Source organism: Oncorhynchus mykiss, chromosome 15 (genome assembly GCF_057628025.1).
Source record: "Oncorhynchus mykiss isolate SJ-2025 chromosome 15, ASM5762802v1, whole genome shotgun sequence".
NCBI lineage: Eukaryota > Metazoa > Chordata > Actinopteri > Salmoniformes > Salmonidae > Oncorhynchus > Oncorhynchus mykiss.
Genome location: NC_143036.1, coordinates 22,779,746 through 22,795,246, shown reverse-complemented (window position 1 = coordinate 22,795,246; position 15,501 = coordinate 22,779,746). Strand labels below are relative to the sequence as shown.

Sequence of the window (15,501 nt, the reverse complement as noted above, 5' to 3'; positions counted from 1 at the left end):
GAAATATCATGGTAACAATATGGAGGCACAAGTTCAGGTGACATGAAGACGGGTGGTGTAACTACTGTGGAATACCGACATCTGATAACACAGTATGCTGAAATCTGTTGATATGCATATCACAATCATTCTTATCGCGATGAACAGTTAATACACAACATATCACCTGGTCTGAAGCATCCCAAGCGTTGCACTTCAGCTTTACATGCAGCAGGTTTGTCAGATGTTACATTTATGAGAGACCGTCAGGCATTTTAAATGTGGGCCATTTATACTGGGTTTCATTAAGAGACTAACTAAACTTAGAAGAATCCAGTCAAATCAAATAGAAATCCCTGACTCAACAGTCATTATCCCAAATAGCACTCAGCCGTGTTGAATATGCACTTGATGGTTTTTACTGCACGGAGAAAGATGAATTAGAGGCAAGTGTCAGAGAGAATTTATGACAAGGACAATCTTTTGATTTGGCTAGAGAGAAAGAAAAGAAAGACCATGCTGAGAAACATGGCCTACGGGAGAGAAGACTGCTGTTAGATAATAATACAGCCAGAGACAGGGAGGGAGGGAGCTGTTGGATATGAATACTGTCAGAGAGGAGGAGGAGGAGAAAGGAAGGCGAGGAAGAAGGAGAGAGAACTGCAATTAAAGAATATTACAGCCAGAAAGAGAGGAAGAGGGAGATAAATGCTGCTAAAGAAAATGACAGCCAGAGAAGGAAGGATGGAGGAGAGAAGACTACCGTTAGAGAATGTTAGAGCGAGGGAGATCAGACAGAAAGGAGAGAGCGTCTGTTAGACATTAGACAGAAAGGAGAGGAGGAAAAAGGATGAAGCAGGAGAGAGGGAGGAGAGAGAGCTACTGTTACTAATCGGAGGGAAGAGGAGAGAAATAAAGGAAGGATGGATGAGTGGAAGATGGGTGTGTTTGTGTGTTATGTCTGAGTATAGGTGTAGCAGAGCATTTCCACGTGCGTCACAATGACGCACCGCACTTATACACACATGCTCACACACATGCACGCACGCACACACACACACTGCATTGCTCTAACACACAGGGAAGATAATGCATATACACAATCTATTTACTCAAAGCAGCTTGGCACACACACACACACGCACACAGAGCGCAAATGATAGTGGTTATCATCAAACACAAAAAGGAATCAAGTTGTATCCATTGATAACTGTGTGCCCTGAGAGTGAGTTGGCAAAAACATGTTGAAATGTAGCCTTTTAGAGCGAGAAACACAGGCCTAAATTGAGGTAGTCCAACAGCTTGGGGATTACTAAATACATTTCCTGTTGGGTTCGGTCCAGACCGCTATCGGGGACATTTGCTGGGCAGTGTTCTCGTGGGGACGGGTACGCCAATGCCAGATTGGAGTTGTTACAAGGCAAAATCTATATGAGCTTTCAGTTGTGCAACAGGGGACAACAATGCATCCCAGGTAGTGGCAGAGATGCTCTGGTCCCTCGTTCACATATGAGGGCGAGGGGGGGGTTTATCAGGGAGTGCTGCAGCACCCTCAACACCCCTACTTCCCACGGCTATGCTTTCACATTTCAAAGAGTGATCGATAGATAGATGGAAACAAACTTTCATAAGTTCCAAATAAGACGTGTCCAATTTTGGATTAGGAGCCCCTTGTAAATGCTCGGGGGAGAAATACTCACGCGAACGAACACACAAACAGGCGTACTAGTGTACGCCTACACACACACATCTTTGTAATTTAGCAGACACTCTTATCGAGCGACTCACAGTTAGATGCATTGATCTTAAGGTAGCAAAGAGAGACAACTGCAGTCATAGTAAGCCAATATCTTCCTCATTAAGTAGCTATCAGCAAAGTCAGTGCTAGTACAAATTGTACACACACACACAATTCCCAGGCCTGCGGTTGTTTACATGCGTTTCCTAGTTTGGCTGGTGGCAGTCCTTCCTCTGTTCATGTTTTAATGAGGGTCGTGTGGGTCTCAAATATTTGCAAAGCTGTAAACGCCAACGGTGTGTGTGTGTGTGTGTGTGTGTGTGTGCCATAGCCCAATAGAGTTTGAAAGGGGGAAGAGGTAGGAGTGCAGAGCCCTGTGGCTCCAGTCATCGGGAGCATTTCAATAGTCTAACGTGGCTTCCTCTCCTCGCTTCCTTCCCTTCTACTGATAGTTGAAAGCAACATGGCAGGTCCGTTGCTAGTTAATGATTACCAGTAGAGCTGTCCTGTATGGCTCAGTTGGTAGAGCATGACGCTTGCAACTTGGATTGCCATCCATCTTTAAAATGGATGCACATGACTGTAGGTGGCTTTGGATAAAAGGGTCTGCTAAATGCCATATATTATAGATCTAAGTGCAACCTGGGAACTGGTTGTGGGCGGCATCATTACTCCCAATCCCCGCCCTCCTCCCCAGAGACAGATGATGCATGGCCAGCCAATCCCAAGAGAGGAGGAGAGGCATGCTGATAGTGCCAGCACTACAGGAGGATCATCGAAGCATTTCTAAAAGAGAAGCACATGCCCTAGCACAGAGAGAACGCTGACTACTCTCCACTGGGGATCAAAGATAAGCTACTTTCCTCCACTCTGGCCTTTAAAAACTCTCAGAGAAGCAGATTACATATCCAACACATGGTCCCATGGCCTCTGACAGCCTCTGGAAGCCTCCAATACTAATGGGTGAAGATCGTGATTAGGACTAGCTAGCCTCCATAGGTGGCTGGTGTCATAATGGAATCTTCTGTGGTGGCTTGTAAGCCCTCCTTGCCTTACTTTTTGTCATAGATACCATTGAGTTACATGGACGTTTAATTTATTGGTTGTGTAATTACATTGTAAACACACAGTAATTAGCCTATTTTGTATATATCTTTCATTGTACAACTGAGTAATGATATTCTAGTTACCAAATAGCTGCAGAGAAACTAGATAAAAAGTTAGGCTAATGTAAAGGGTTCCCTTAACCTACATAGTTACTCTGCATGTGCAGAGCCATGGTGTAATGGTAACACCTACATTATATACTCAAGAGTGCACAAAACATTAGGAACGCTTTCCTAATATTGACTTGCACCCCATTTGGCTCTCAGAACAGCCTCAATTCGTCGGGGCATGGACTCTACAAGGTGTCAAAAGCTTTCCACAGGGATGCTGGCCCATGTTAACTCCAACGCTTCCCACAGTTGTGTCAAGTTGTCTGGATGTCCTTTGGGTGGTGGACCATTCTTGATATGCACGGGAAACGGTTGAGCGTGAGAAACCCAGCAGCGTTGCAGTTCTTGACACACTCAAACAGGTGCGCCTGGCACCTACTACCATGTCCCGTTCAAAGACACTTAAATAATTGTGTCTTGCCCATTCAACCTCTGAATGGCACACATACACAATCCATGTCTCAATTGTCTCAAGGCTTAAAAATCCTTCTTTAACCGGTCTCCTTCATCTACAATGATTGAGGTGGATTTAACAAGCGACATCAATAAGGGATCATAGCTCGCACCTGGTCAGTCTATGTCATGGAAAGCAAAGTTGTTCCTAATGTTTTGTGCACATTTAACAACATCTTGTGCAGAAATATCTTTTTTAATTCCATCATAAAACTGCTCCTCCCTGACTAATTTAACTAAAGCACATCAGTGTTACAAGCACCATGGGGAAACAAAACAACTCACAAATGATTTTAAACAGGTTGTTTTCCCCTAAAATATAACAATGTATCGAGGTACACCCGCACCTGCCATAAAATCCAAGAACACTGATCATTAAAAAGCATATTAATCCATATTAATTCAGCGTGGTAATGGGAGCGTAGGAGGTTGATGCCACTCTAGGATCTCATTATGGGATGTTGCTTGGGTCCTGAATAATTGATCTTATTTTATTTCCTGTGATAAATGATTAACCAACTCAGGTGAGGGCTAATCCATCTCCTGGGTGAATTTAGATTACACATCATGATCGTAAACAGCATCTCGCTGAAGCAAAACATGGATATAAGCCAACTAGGAACCAGCAATTTTAGCATGAGTCCCAAATTCCCGGCAGATACTGTGAAAACCTGCAGACTCCCGGAGAGGGAAATGGGGATACCTAGTCAGTTGTACAACTGAACGCATTCAACTGAAATGTGTCTTCCGCATTTCGGAGCATCAGAATGAAAAGATCTGATATCGGAGTAGGAGCAACTCCCTTAAGGAAAAATGGTAAGTAAATGATACATTATTAGAAACATGGCCAAAGACACTTACTACAAAATGTTTAAAGATAATGTGTTTAACTCACCTGCATCAGCATACAGTAGATGCCCGCCAGGCCATGGGCAGCGCCAACGTACTGCTTCTTGTGCCACTCGTAGAGCAGTGGGCACTTCTCCGCCTTCTTCTCCTCTTTGGCCATGTTCTTCCCCGACTCCAAGATGGCCGTCACAACCTGCAAAGACACCAACAGGAAGTGGGTTAGCCTCCCTCTCGTCTGTTTCAATAGGTTTGGAAGAGATACTGTATATGCATGCGAGACCCTGTCCAAAGACAATAACTACCGTAACTAAAACAGCAAAGTTCAACGGGTCAATTCTCATTTGCATTCCTGTCAGTTGAATTGAACACGCCAGTCTCTCCATGGGAGTGCAATTAAACCCCTGAATTGATTGATATCTCCAAGAGAGAGACGGAGAGACAGAATGAAAATGTGATTTGACAGATCTCTGCTCCCTCTACCCTGCCGTTAGTATGCAGACTTGAGGTTGAGAAATAAAGAGAGTGTGAACACACATGAACACGCGCATTGGTATGCACTAGTACCCGTTGAGAAGCAGATTGAACAGAACAGGGGGGACGCAGGCAGGCAGCAGACAGACATGTCCTGGTGATTCTCTCTCTCTCACACACAGGGAGTCTAAACTCTGTAGAGTAGAGCACTTTAAAATCACTCCCTCCCACATTCTGGGCTGACACACACACACACACACACGCGCATACATCCTGGGCTGAAGCCCTTTCCCCCCACAGCCAGACACCTAATGCCAGCACCCCCCTATCCACATCGATGGACCCGCAGTGGAGAAGGTTGAAAGCTTCAAGTTCCTCGGCGTACACGTCACTGACAAACTGAAATGGTCCACTCACACAGACAGCATGGTGAAAAAGGTGCAACAGCGCCTCTTCAACCTCACGAGGCTGAAGAAATTTGGCTTGGCCCCTAAAACCCACAAACTTTTACAGATGCACAATTGAGAGCATCCTGTCGGGCTGTATCACCGCCTGGTACGGCAACTGCACCGCCCGCAACCACACGGCTCTCCAGAGGGTGGTGCAGTCTGCACAACGCATCAAACTACCTGCCCTCCAGAATACCTACAGCACCCGATGTCACAGGAAGGCCAAAAATATCATCAAGGACATCAGCCACCCGAGCCATTGTCTGTTCACCCCGCTATCATCCAGAAGGCGAGGTCAGTACAGGTGCATCAAAGCTGGGACAGAGAGACTGAAAAACCTCTTTATCTCAAGGCCATCAGACTGTTAAATAGCCATCACTAGCACCTTAGAGGCTGCTGCCCTGTATACATAGACTTGAAATCACTGGCCACTTTAATAATGGAACACTAGTCACTTGAATAATGTTTACATATTTTGCATTACTCATCTCATATGTATATACTGTATTCTATTCTACTGTTTCTTAGTGTATGCTGCTCCGACGTTGCTCGTCCAAATATTTATATATTCTTAATTCCATTAGATTAGTGTGTATTGTTGTGAAATTGTTAGATATTTCTTGTTAGAAATTACCTTACTGTTGGAGCTAGAAACACAAGCATTTCGCTACACCCGCAGTAACATCTGTTAAACATGTGTATGTAACCAATATAATGTGATTTGTACTCCTTACTGATCAGGGTGGGGATTTCACGATGATGACTAATGATTGTAAAGCAGATAAAAGACATGGCTTTGCATAATAACTGACTCATATCATTATAGGTTTAATGTACATGCAACTGCAGTATTTACGTCTCTTTGCCAGGTGGCTTGGCGTATTAGACACTTAACTGACGGGGGGGGGGATGGTTTCATACACCGTATCATTTTGGAGGGGTTCTGTAAAAAGGTTGAATAAAAGGTAGCCTGGCATTTACACAAGCGAGTTAAAATGCTTTCCACACACACACACACACACACACACACACACACACACACACACACACACACACACAAACAATTGTACTTGTCACAATCGTCCAAATAAAACTGGTAGACTTTACCGTAAAATGCTTGCTTCTCAACAATGCAGAGTTTCAAAAAATACAAGAGATATAAAATACACAAGAAGAGATATATATACACAGGGAGCACCAGTACCAGATCAATATGCAGAGGTACGAGGTATTTGAGGTAGATACTGAAGGCAGGGTAAAGTGACCAGGCATCAGGACACATAAGAGAAAAAATAAAGAACAGAGCAGGAAATTAGTGTAAAAGTGTGTGTGTGTAATGTGTATGTATGTGAGTTGTGTCGTTCTGCGTGTGTGGGAGTGTCAATGTAGTGTGTTTGAGTGAGTAAATTGTTTGTATATATATATATATATATATATATATATATATATATATATATATATATATATATATATAGTCTGGTGAGTATGCATAGGGTCAGTGCAAGACAGAGTCAGTGTGGGTAATTTGGGTACCATTAATTGACAATTTAGCAGTCTGGCTATTTAGCAGTTTTATGGCTTGGGGGTAGAAGCTGTCTCGGAGCCTGTTGGTCCAAGAGCCGACGCTCTGGTACCGTTTGCCGGATGGTATCAGAGTGAGCAGTCTACGGCTTGAGTGTCTGGAGTCTGGCAATTTTTCGGGCCCAACAGTCGTGAGTGAACAGGGAGTACAGGAGAGGACTAAGTACACACCCCTGAGGAGCCCCCGTGTTGAGGGTCAGCGTGGCAGAGGTGATGTTGCCTACCCTCACCACCTGGGGCTGGCCCTCAGGAAGTCTAGGATCCAGTTGCAGAGGGAGGGGTTGAGTCCTAGGGTCCGTAGCTTGGTGAAGAGCTTGGAGGGGAGTATGGTGTTAAACTCTGAGCTGTAGTCTATGAACAGCATTCTCAGTTATTGTCCAGGTGAGAAAGGGCAGTGTGAAGTTCAATTGAGATTGCGTCATCTGTGGATCTGTTGGGGCAGTATGCGAATTGGAGTGGGTGTAGGATGGTGTTGGTGTGTGCCATGACCAGCCTTTCAAAGCACTTCATAATTATAGATGTGAGTGCTACAGGGGGATAGTCATTTAGGCAGGTTACCATGAATGTCTTGGGAATGGGGACAATAGTGGTCAACTTGAAACCTGTTGGAATTACAGACTGGGACAAGGATAGATTTAAAATGTCTGTGAAGACACTTGCCAGCTGGTCTGCGCATGCTTTGAGAAAGTGCCCTGGTATTCCATGCGGCCTTGTGATTGTAAACCTGTTCAAATGTTTTGCTCACATGGGCCCAGAGAGCGAGAACACAGTCATTTGGAAAAATAGGGACTTTCACACAAGGCACAGTGTTATATTCCTCGAAGCGAGCATAAAATGCATTTAACTCATTTGAGAGTTCTGCGTCGCTGGGCAACTCATTCCTGGGTTTCCCTTTGTAATCAGTTATCGTCCTGGAGCCCTGCCATATATGACAAGCATACGCCCTGGAGCCCTGCCATATACGACAAGCATACGCCGCCGATGTAATAGGATTCCACCTCCGTCATAGCGAGCTTTCTTGTATGCGTCCATGTCCGTGTCCCGTTCCTTGTAAACAGTAACTCTAGCCTTTGGTCCAGCGTGGATATTCCCTGTTTTTGGATGGATACGTTCTTATAGTCACTGTGGTGACAACATTGTCTATGCATTTATTGATGAAGATGATGACTCGGGGGAAAGTCCTCAATGCTATTGAATTAATCCCAGAGCATATCCCAGTGTATACTAGCAAAACAGTCTTGTAGCCTCGCGTCTGCTTCATCCGACCACTTCCTCATTGAGCGCATCACTGGTGCTTCCTGTTTGAGATCTTGTTTGTAAGCAGGAAGCAGAAGAATGGGTTCCTGGTCACATTTGCCGAAGGGAGGATAAGGGAGGGCCTTGTGTGCTTTTCTCTGGGTAGAATAAAAGTGGTGTAGAGTTTCTGCTCCCCTAGTGGCACAGGAGACGTGTTGGTGGAAGTGAGGTAGGGCGGTTTTAAGTCTCTGCCTACCAGAATTGCTACTTCTGGGTGAGCACACAGTTCATTGGGTGCCAGTGTGGTGTAGACTTGGGGCGGGATGTAGACAGCCGTGATAATTACAGATAAGAACTCTCTTGGTAGATAAAAGGGTCTGCAGCTTACCATGAGGTATTCTATATCAGGAGTACAAACGCTTGAGATTTCCTTCACACTTGAAGCAGCACACCAGTTGCTCTTTATGAGGGTGAAAAAAACACTCCACCTCCTTTCGACTTCTCCAAAGCCGGTGTACGATCCTGACGCTGCATGGAGAATCCACCAAATAGTACGTGCATAGCAACATCATCCAGCCACGTTTCAGTAAGACATAAAATTGCAGCTTTTCAAATCTCTGACTCTCGAACAAAAGCTCATCCATCTTCTTCGCAAGTGACTGGACACACACACACACCTCTACACACACAGCCTCTACACCCCCCCCCCCCCCCCCACCCTTATTCAAATGAGATTCTGTCTTCTTTTGAAAGGAGAAAACGGGTGTGATATGGATTTCCTTTAAGTGAACTGGAGCTGTTGGCCAGGGAGCTGCTGAGCTATGGATAAGCTGCAGTATAGATCTGTTTCTATAGAGGGAGGGAGGGATTTGCTGCTAGAGCACTGTGGTGGCAGTATGGATCTATGGGAGTGTAGGGCATATATACAATCTGTGTTGCGGAAAACCCAGATGGCGTCATGGAATCCAGACATTAAAACGGAATTCAACAATGTAAAAAAAATGTATTGAAATGAGTAGGAAATCAACTAACACTGCTAACCAAACAACGTTCTCTGGCTCATGCCCAGTTGAATTTAAGGGTAACTACACACAGACCTCAAAAGTGGTCTCCTTTTGTAGTTTAACCATTGTTGTGGACAAGCATTTGTTTTCCAATGAAAAATATTTTGAGAGCGAAAACCTGAAGAAAACAGAAACTGGAAAAACAAAAACGAAGAAAAGGGCATTGGGGAAAAACAGAATCAGGCAACAACAAAAAATACTGATATTATAGGGCCTAGGAGTGAGCGTGTGTGTGTTTGTGTGTGTGTGTGTGCTTGTCGTACATCCACCTTGTCATAAAGGGAAGGGCTGCTGCAGTACTCTCTCTCTCTCTCCCGACACCCTCCCTTCCTCCCGCACAGTCGTATCCCTGGAGACGGTGAACTGGGGGTTGCACAGGGGGAAACTGCAGACTCAGGGCCATTTCTGCTCTGTGGCAACCACACTCAGCTCTCTGATCTCCCCCTAGGTCCCCTGGGAAGGGCTGTGTCAGTGAGGCAGGAGAGAGGCAGGCAGGGCTACACTGGAGAGGAGGGACCGAGAGCTCAATGGTCCTCACTAACCAAACTTAATAATGACAGAACTTCTAATAGGGTACTACACGGACCAGCAAATAGCGATGGCTATAATATAGCTCCAGCCCCATTAGATTGTTCCATCAACGTAGAACCTTAGGAATAGTTTTGTTCAGGTCTGTCGCAAGAACGACCAGAGAGACAAGTGCTGTGCAATCACAGGTTCCTAGATCCACAATCATGGCATTACTGTCAACCATAGTCTCCCAAGCAACCTCCATTCATTACGATCCATAGTCTCCCAACCAAACTCCATTAATTACCAATCTTAATGTGTTGTGATAAGTGTTATGAAATGTAAATGTCATTTTAAACTGTATGTAACTGTCTTAATGTTGCTGGACCCCAGGAATAGTAGCTGCTGCCTTGGGAGCAGCTAATGGGGATCCTTCATAAATACAAACCTTACAGTCTCAAACAACCTCGATTCAATACCAGCTTTTCTCTGGAGGCCAGGAAGGAGCTGGTACGATGTACATTACTGGTATATACACTGCTCAAAAAAATAAAGGGAACACTTAAAACAACACAATGTAACTCCAAGTCAATCACACTTCTGTGAAATCAAACTGTCCACTTAGGAAGCAACACTGATTGACAATAAATTTCACATGCTGTTGTGCAAATGGAATAGACAACAGGTGGAAATTATAGGCATTTAGCAAGACACCCCCAATAAAGGAGTGGTTCTGCAGTTGGGGACCACAGACCACTTCTCAGTTCCTATGCTTCCTGGCTTATGTTTTGGTCACTTTTGAATGCTGGCGGTGCTTTCACTCTAGTGGTAGCATGAGACGGAGGCTACAACCCACACAAGTGTCTCAGGTAGTGCAGCTCATCCAGGATGGCACATCAATGCGAGATGTGGCAAGAAGGTTTGCTGTGTCTGTCAGCGTAGTGTCCAGAGCATGGAGGCACTACCAGGAGACAGGCCAGTACATCAGGAGACGTGGAGGAGGCTGTAGGAGGGCAACAACCCAGCAGCAGGACCGCTACCTCTGCCTTTGTGCAAGGAGGAGCACTGCCAGAGCCCTGCAAAATGACCTCCAGCAGGCCACAAATGTGCATGTGTCTGCTCAAATGGTCAGAAACAGACTCCATGCGGGTGGTATGAGGGTCCTCCTACTGCAAGACAAAGCTAGACCTCATGTGGCTGGAGTGTGTCAGCAGTTCCTGCAAGAGGAAGGCATTGATGCTATGGACTGGCCCGCCTGTTCACCAGACCTGAATCCAATTGAGCACATCTGGGACATCATGTCTCGCTCCATCCACCAACGCCACGTTGCACCACAGACTGTCCAGGAGTTGGCGGATGCTTTAGTCCAGGTCTGGGAGGAGATCCCTCAGGAGACCATCCGCCACCTCATCAGGAGCATGCCCAGGCGTTGTAGGGAGGTCATACAGCCACGTGGAGGCCACACACACTACTAAGCCTCATTTTGACTTGTTTTAAAGGACATTACATCAAAGTTGGATCAGCCTGTAGTGTGGTTTTCCACTTTGATTTTGAGTGTGACTTCAAATCCAGACCTCCATGGGTTGATAAATTTGCTTTCCATTGATAATTGTGTGATTTTGTTGTCAGCACATTCAACTATGTAAAGAAAAAAGTATTTAATAAGAATATTTCATTCATTCAGATCTAGGATGTGTTATTTTAGTGTTCCCTTTATTTTTTTGAGCAGTGTATATATACACATATAAACATACACACACACTTGAAGTCGTAAGTTTGCATACACCTTAGCCAAATACATTTAAATTAAGTTTTTCACAATTCCTGACATTTAATCAGAGTAAAAATGTCCTGTTTTAGGTCAGTTAGGATCACCACTTTGTTTAAAGAATGAGAAATGTCAGAATAATAGTAGAGAGAATTATTTATTTCAGCTTTTATTTCCTTCATCACATTCCCAGTGGGTCAGAAGTTTACATACAATTAGTATTTGGTAGCATTGCCTTTAAATTGTTTAACTTGGGTCAAACGTTTGGGTAGTCTTCCACAAGCTTCCCACAATAAGTTGGGTGAATTTTGGCCCATTCCTTCTGACAGAGCTGGTGTAACTGAGTGAGGTTTGTAGGCCTCCTTGCTCGCACACGCCTTTTCAGTTCTGCCCACAAATGTTCTATAGGATTGAGGTCATGGCTTTGTGACGGCCACTCCAATACCTTGACTTTGTCCTTAAGCCATTTTGCCACAACTTTGGAAGTATGCTTCCAAGCTTTAACTTCCTGACTGATGTCTTGAGATGTTGCTTCAATATATTTGCATTATTTTCCTCCCTCATGACGCCATCTATTTTGTGAAGTGCACCAGTCCCTCCTGCAGCAAAGCACCTCCACAACATGATGCTGCTACCCCCATGCTTCACGGTTGGGATGGTGTTCTTCAGCTTGCAAGCCTCCCCATTTTTCCTCCAAACCTAACAATGGTCATTATGACCAAACAGTTCTATTTTGTTTAATCAGACCAGAGGACATTTCTCCAAAAAGTACACTCTTCGTCCCCATGTGCAGTTGCAAACCATAGTATGGCTTTTTTTTAATAGGGGTTTTGGAGCAGGACCTCTTACTTGCTGAGTGGCCTTTCAGGTAATGTTGATATAGGACTCGTTTTACTGTGGAAATAGATACTAATGTACCTGTGTCCTCAAGCATCTTCACAATGTCCGTTGTTCTGGGATTGATTTGCACTTTTTGCACCAAAGTACGTTCATCTCTAGGAGACAGAAAGCATCTCCTTCCTGAGTGGTATGACGGCTACGTGGTCCCATGGGGTTTATACTTGCGTACTATTGTTTGTACTGATGAACGTGGTACCTTCAGGCGTTTGGAAATTGCTCCCAAGGATGAACCAGACTTGGGAGGTCTACAATGCTTTTTCTGAGGTCTTGGCTGATTTCTTTTGATTTTCCCATGATGTCAAGCAAAGAGGCACTGAGTTTGAAGGTAGGCCTTGAAATACATCCACAGGTACACCTACAATTGACTCAAATGTTGTCAATTAGCCTTTCAGAAGCTTCTAAAGCCATGACATAATTTTCTGGAATTTTCCAAGTTGTTGAAAGGCACAGTCAACATTGCATAAACGAAACTTCTGACCCACTGGAATTGTGACACAGTGAATTATAAGTTAAATAATCTGTCTGTAAACAATTGTTGGAAAATGTACTTGTGTCATGCACAAAGTCAATGTCCTAACCGACTTGCCAAACTATAGTTTGTTAACAAATATGTGGAGTGTTTGAAAAACGAGTTTTAATGACCTAAGTGTATGTAAACTTCCGACTTCAACTGTATATACGCAGGCCTCAGCCACTACCCTGAGAGCACTTGATTTAGTATATCATGCAGCCCTCAGGTTCATTACCAATCAAAAACGTCTAACACATCATTGTGATCTCTACAGCGCCGTTGGCTGGTTGTCATTGACCTTGTGTAGGCTTAAACACTAGTAAACACTGATTTATAAGGCCATACTGGGTAAAATGCCACTTACTCTTTTAAATGTATTTATTTATTTAAATCCGGTCGGTAAATAAATATCCACTACGGTCCCATTTACATTTGCTTTAAACAGTACCAAGAATTAGAACAGGTCACGGTAGAAATAGTTTTAGTTACTCAGCTCCATGGTCCTGGAATTCTCTCCTGAACATGGTTAGCAGATGTTAATGCGAGTGTAGCGAAATGCTTGTGCTTCTAGTTCCGACAATGCAGTAATAACCAACAAGTAATCTAACCTAACAATTTCACAACAACTACCTTATACACACAAGTGTAAAGGGATGAAGAATATCTACGTAAAAATATATGAATGAGTGATGGTACAGAACGGCATAGGCAAGATGTAGTAGATGGTATAGAGTACAGTATTTATAGTGGGGCAAAAAAGTATTTAGTCAGCCACCAATTGTGCAAGTTCTCCCACTTAAAAAGATGAGAGAGGCCTGTAATTTTCATCATAGGTACACTTCAACCAGAAAATCACATTGTAGGATTTTTAATGAATTTATTTGCAAATTATGGTGGAAAATGGGTATTTGGTCAACTACAAACAAGCAAGATTTCTGGCTCTCACAGACCTGTAACTTCTTCTTTAAGAGGCTCCTCTGTCCTCCACTTGTTACCTGTATTAATGGCACCTGTTTGAACTTGTTATCAGTATAAAAGACACCTGTCCACAACCTCAAACAGTCACACTCCAAACTCCACTATGTCCAAGACCAAAGAGCTGTCAAAGGACACCAGAAACAAAATTGTAGACCTGCACCAGGCTGGGAAGACTGAATCTGCAATAGGTAAGCAGCTTGGTTTGAAGAAATCAACTGTGGGAGCAATTATTAGGAAATGGAAGACATACAAGACCACTGATAATCTCCCTCGATCTGGGGCTCCACGCAAAATCTCACCCCGTGGGGTCAAAATGATCACAAGAACGGTGAGCAAAACTCTCAGAACCACACAGGTGGACCTAGTGAATGACCTGCAGAGAGCTGGGACCAAAGTAACAAAGCCTACCATCAGTAACACACACTCAAATTCTGCAGTGCCAGACGTGTCCCCCTGCTTAAGCCAGTACGTCCAGGCCCGTCTGAAGTTTGCTATAGAGCATTTGGATGATCCAGAAGAAGATTGGGAGAATGTCATATGGTCAGATGAAACCAAAATATAACTTTTTGGTAAAAACTCAACTCGTCGTGTTTGGAGGACAAAGAATGCTGAGTTGCATCCAAAGGACACCATACCTACTGTGAAGCATGGGGGTGGAAACATCATGCTTTGGGGCTGTTTTTCTGCAAAGGGACCAGGACGACTGATCCGTGTAAAGGAAAGAATGAATGGGGCCATGTATCGTGAGATTTTGAGTGAAAACCTCCTTCCATCAGCAAGGGCATTGAAGATGAAACGTGGCTGGGTCTTTCAGCATGACAATGATCCCAAGCACACTGCCCGGGCAACGAAGGAGTGGCTTCGTAAGAAGCATTTCAAGGTCCTGGAGTGGCCTAGCCAGTCTCCAGATCTCAAACCCATAGATAATCTTTGGAGGGAGTTGAAAGTCCGTGTTGCCCAGCAACAGCCCCAAAACATCACTGCTCTAGAGGAGATCTGCATGGAGGAATGGGCCAAAATACCAGCAACAGTGTGTGAAAACCTTGTGAAGACTTACAGAACACATTTGACCTCTGTCATTGCCAACAAAGGGTATATAACAAAGTATTGAGATAAACTTTTGTTATTGACCAAATACTGATTTTCCACCATAATTTGCAAATAAATTCATTAAAAAATCCTACAATGTGATTTTCTTTTCTCATTTTGTCTGTCATAGTTGAAGCGTACCTATGATGAAAATTACAGGCCTCTCATCTTTTTAAGTAGGACAACTTGCACAATTAATTGGTGGCTGACTAAATACTTTTTTGCCCCACTGTATGAGATGAGTAATGTAGGGTATGTAAACATATAAAAGTGGCATTGTTTAAAGTGGCTAGTGATACATGTATTACATAAAGATGGCAAGATGCAGTAGATGGTATAGAGTACAGTATATACATATGAGATGAGTAATGTAGGGTATGTAAACTCACGTTGGTGGAGTTTAAAAACTTGATTGACGTAAATATCATAGAAGAGTGTAATTGTCTTTAGGATAGCTTTATTTTTGTCGTGACATTTGTGTTTTTTTTTATGTAATTGTTGCATGTGTGTCTATAGTTTTGATTAGTGTTGTGTTAGTGTACGTAAGTTGTTTTGTCTGAAACTTTGTTCCCCCTGCTGCTATTGGACCAGGTCTCTCTTGAAAAAGAGATGTTATCTCAACGAGAAAACCCTGTATAAATGAAGGTAAAAAAAAAAATGTTTGTCTCAACTAACCTCCATTCAAAACCAACCTTAAAGTCCCTCAAC

The 15,501-nt window shown here is 43.7% G+C and overlaps 1 protein-coding gene across 2 annotated transcripts in view; it reads right to left on the bottom strand.

Moving 5' to 3' along the window:
• Nucleotides 1–15,501, bottom strand: part of lancl2 (LanC lantibiotic synthetase component C-like 2 (bacterial)) — a 62,719-nt gene that overhangs the window by 8,270 nt on the left and 38,948 nt on the right. For both annotated transcript variants that reach the window (XM_036944067.2, XM_036944069.2), the window contains one exon: nucleotides 4,283–4,429. In XM_036944067.2, the coding sequence (XP_036799962.1) occupies nucleotides 4,283–4,429 (147 nt within the window). The remainder of the gene's footprint in view (nucleotides 1–4,282; nucleotides 4,430–15,501) is intronic.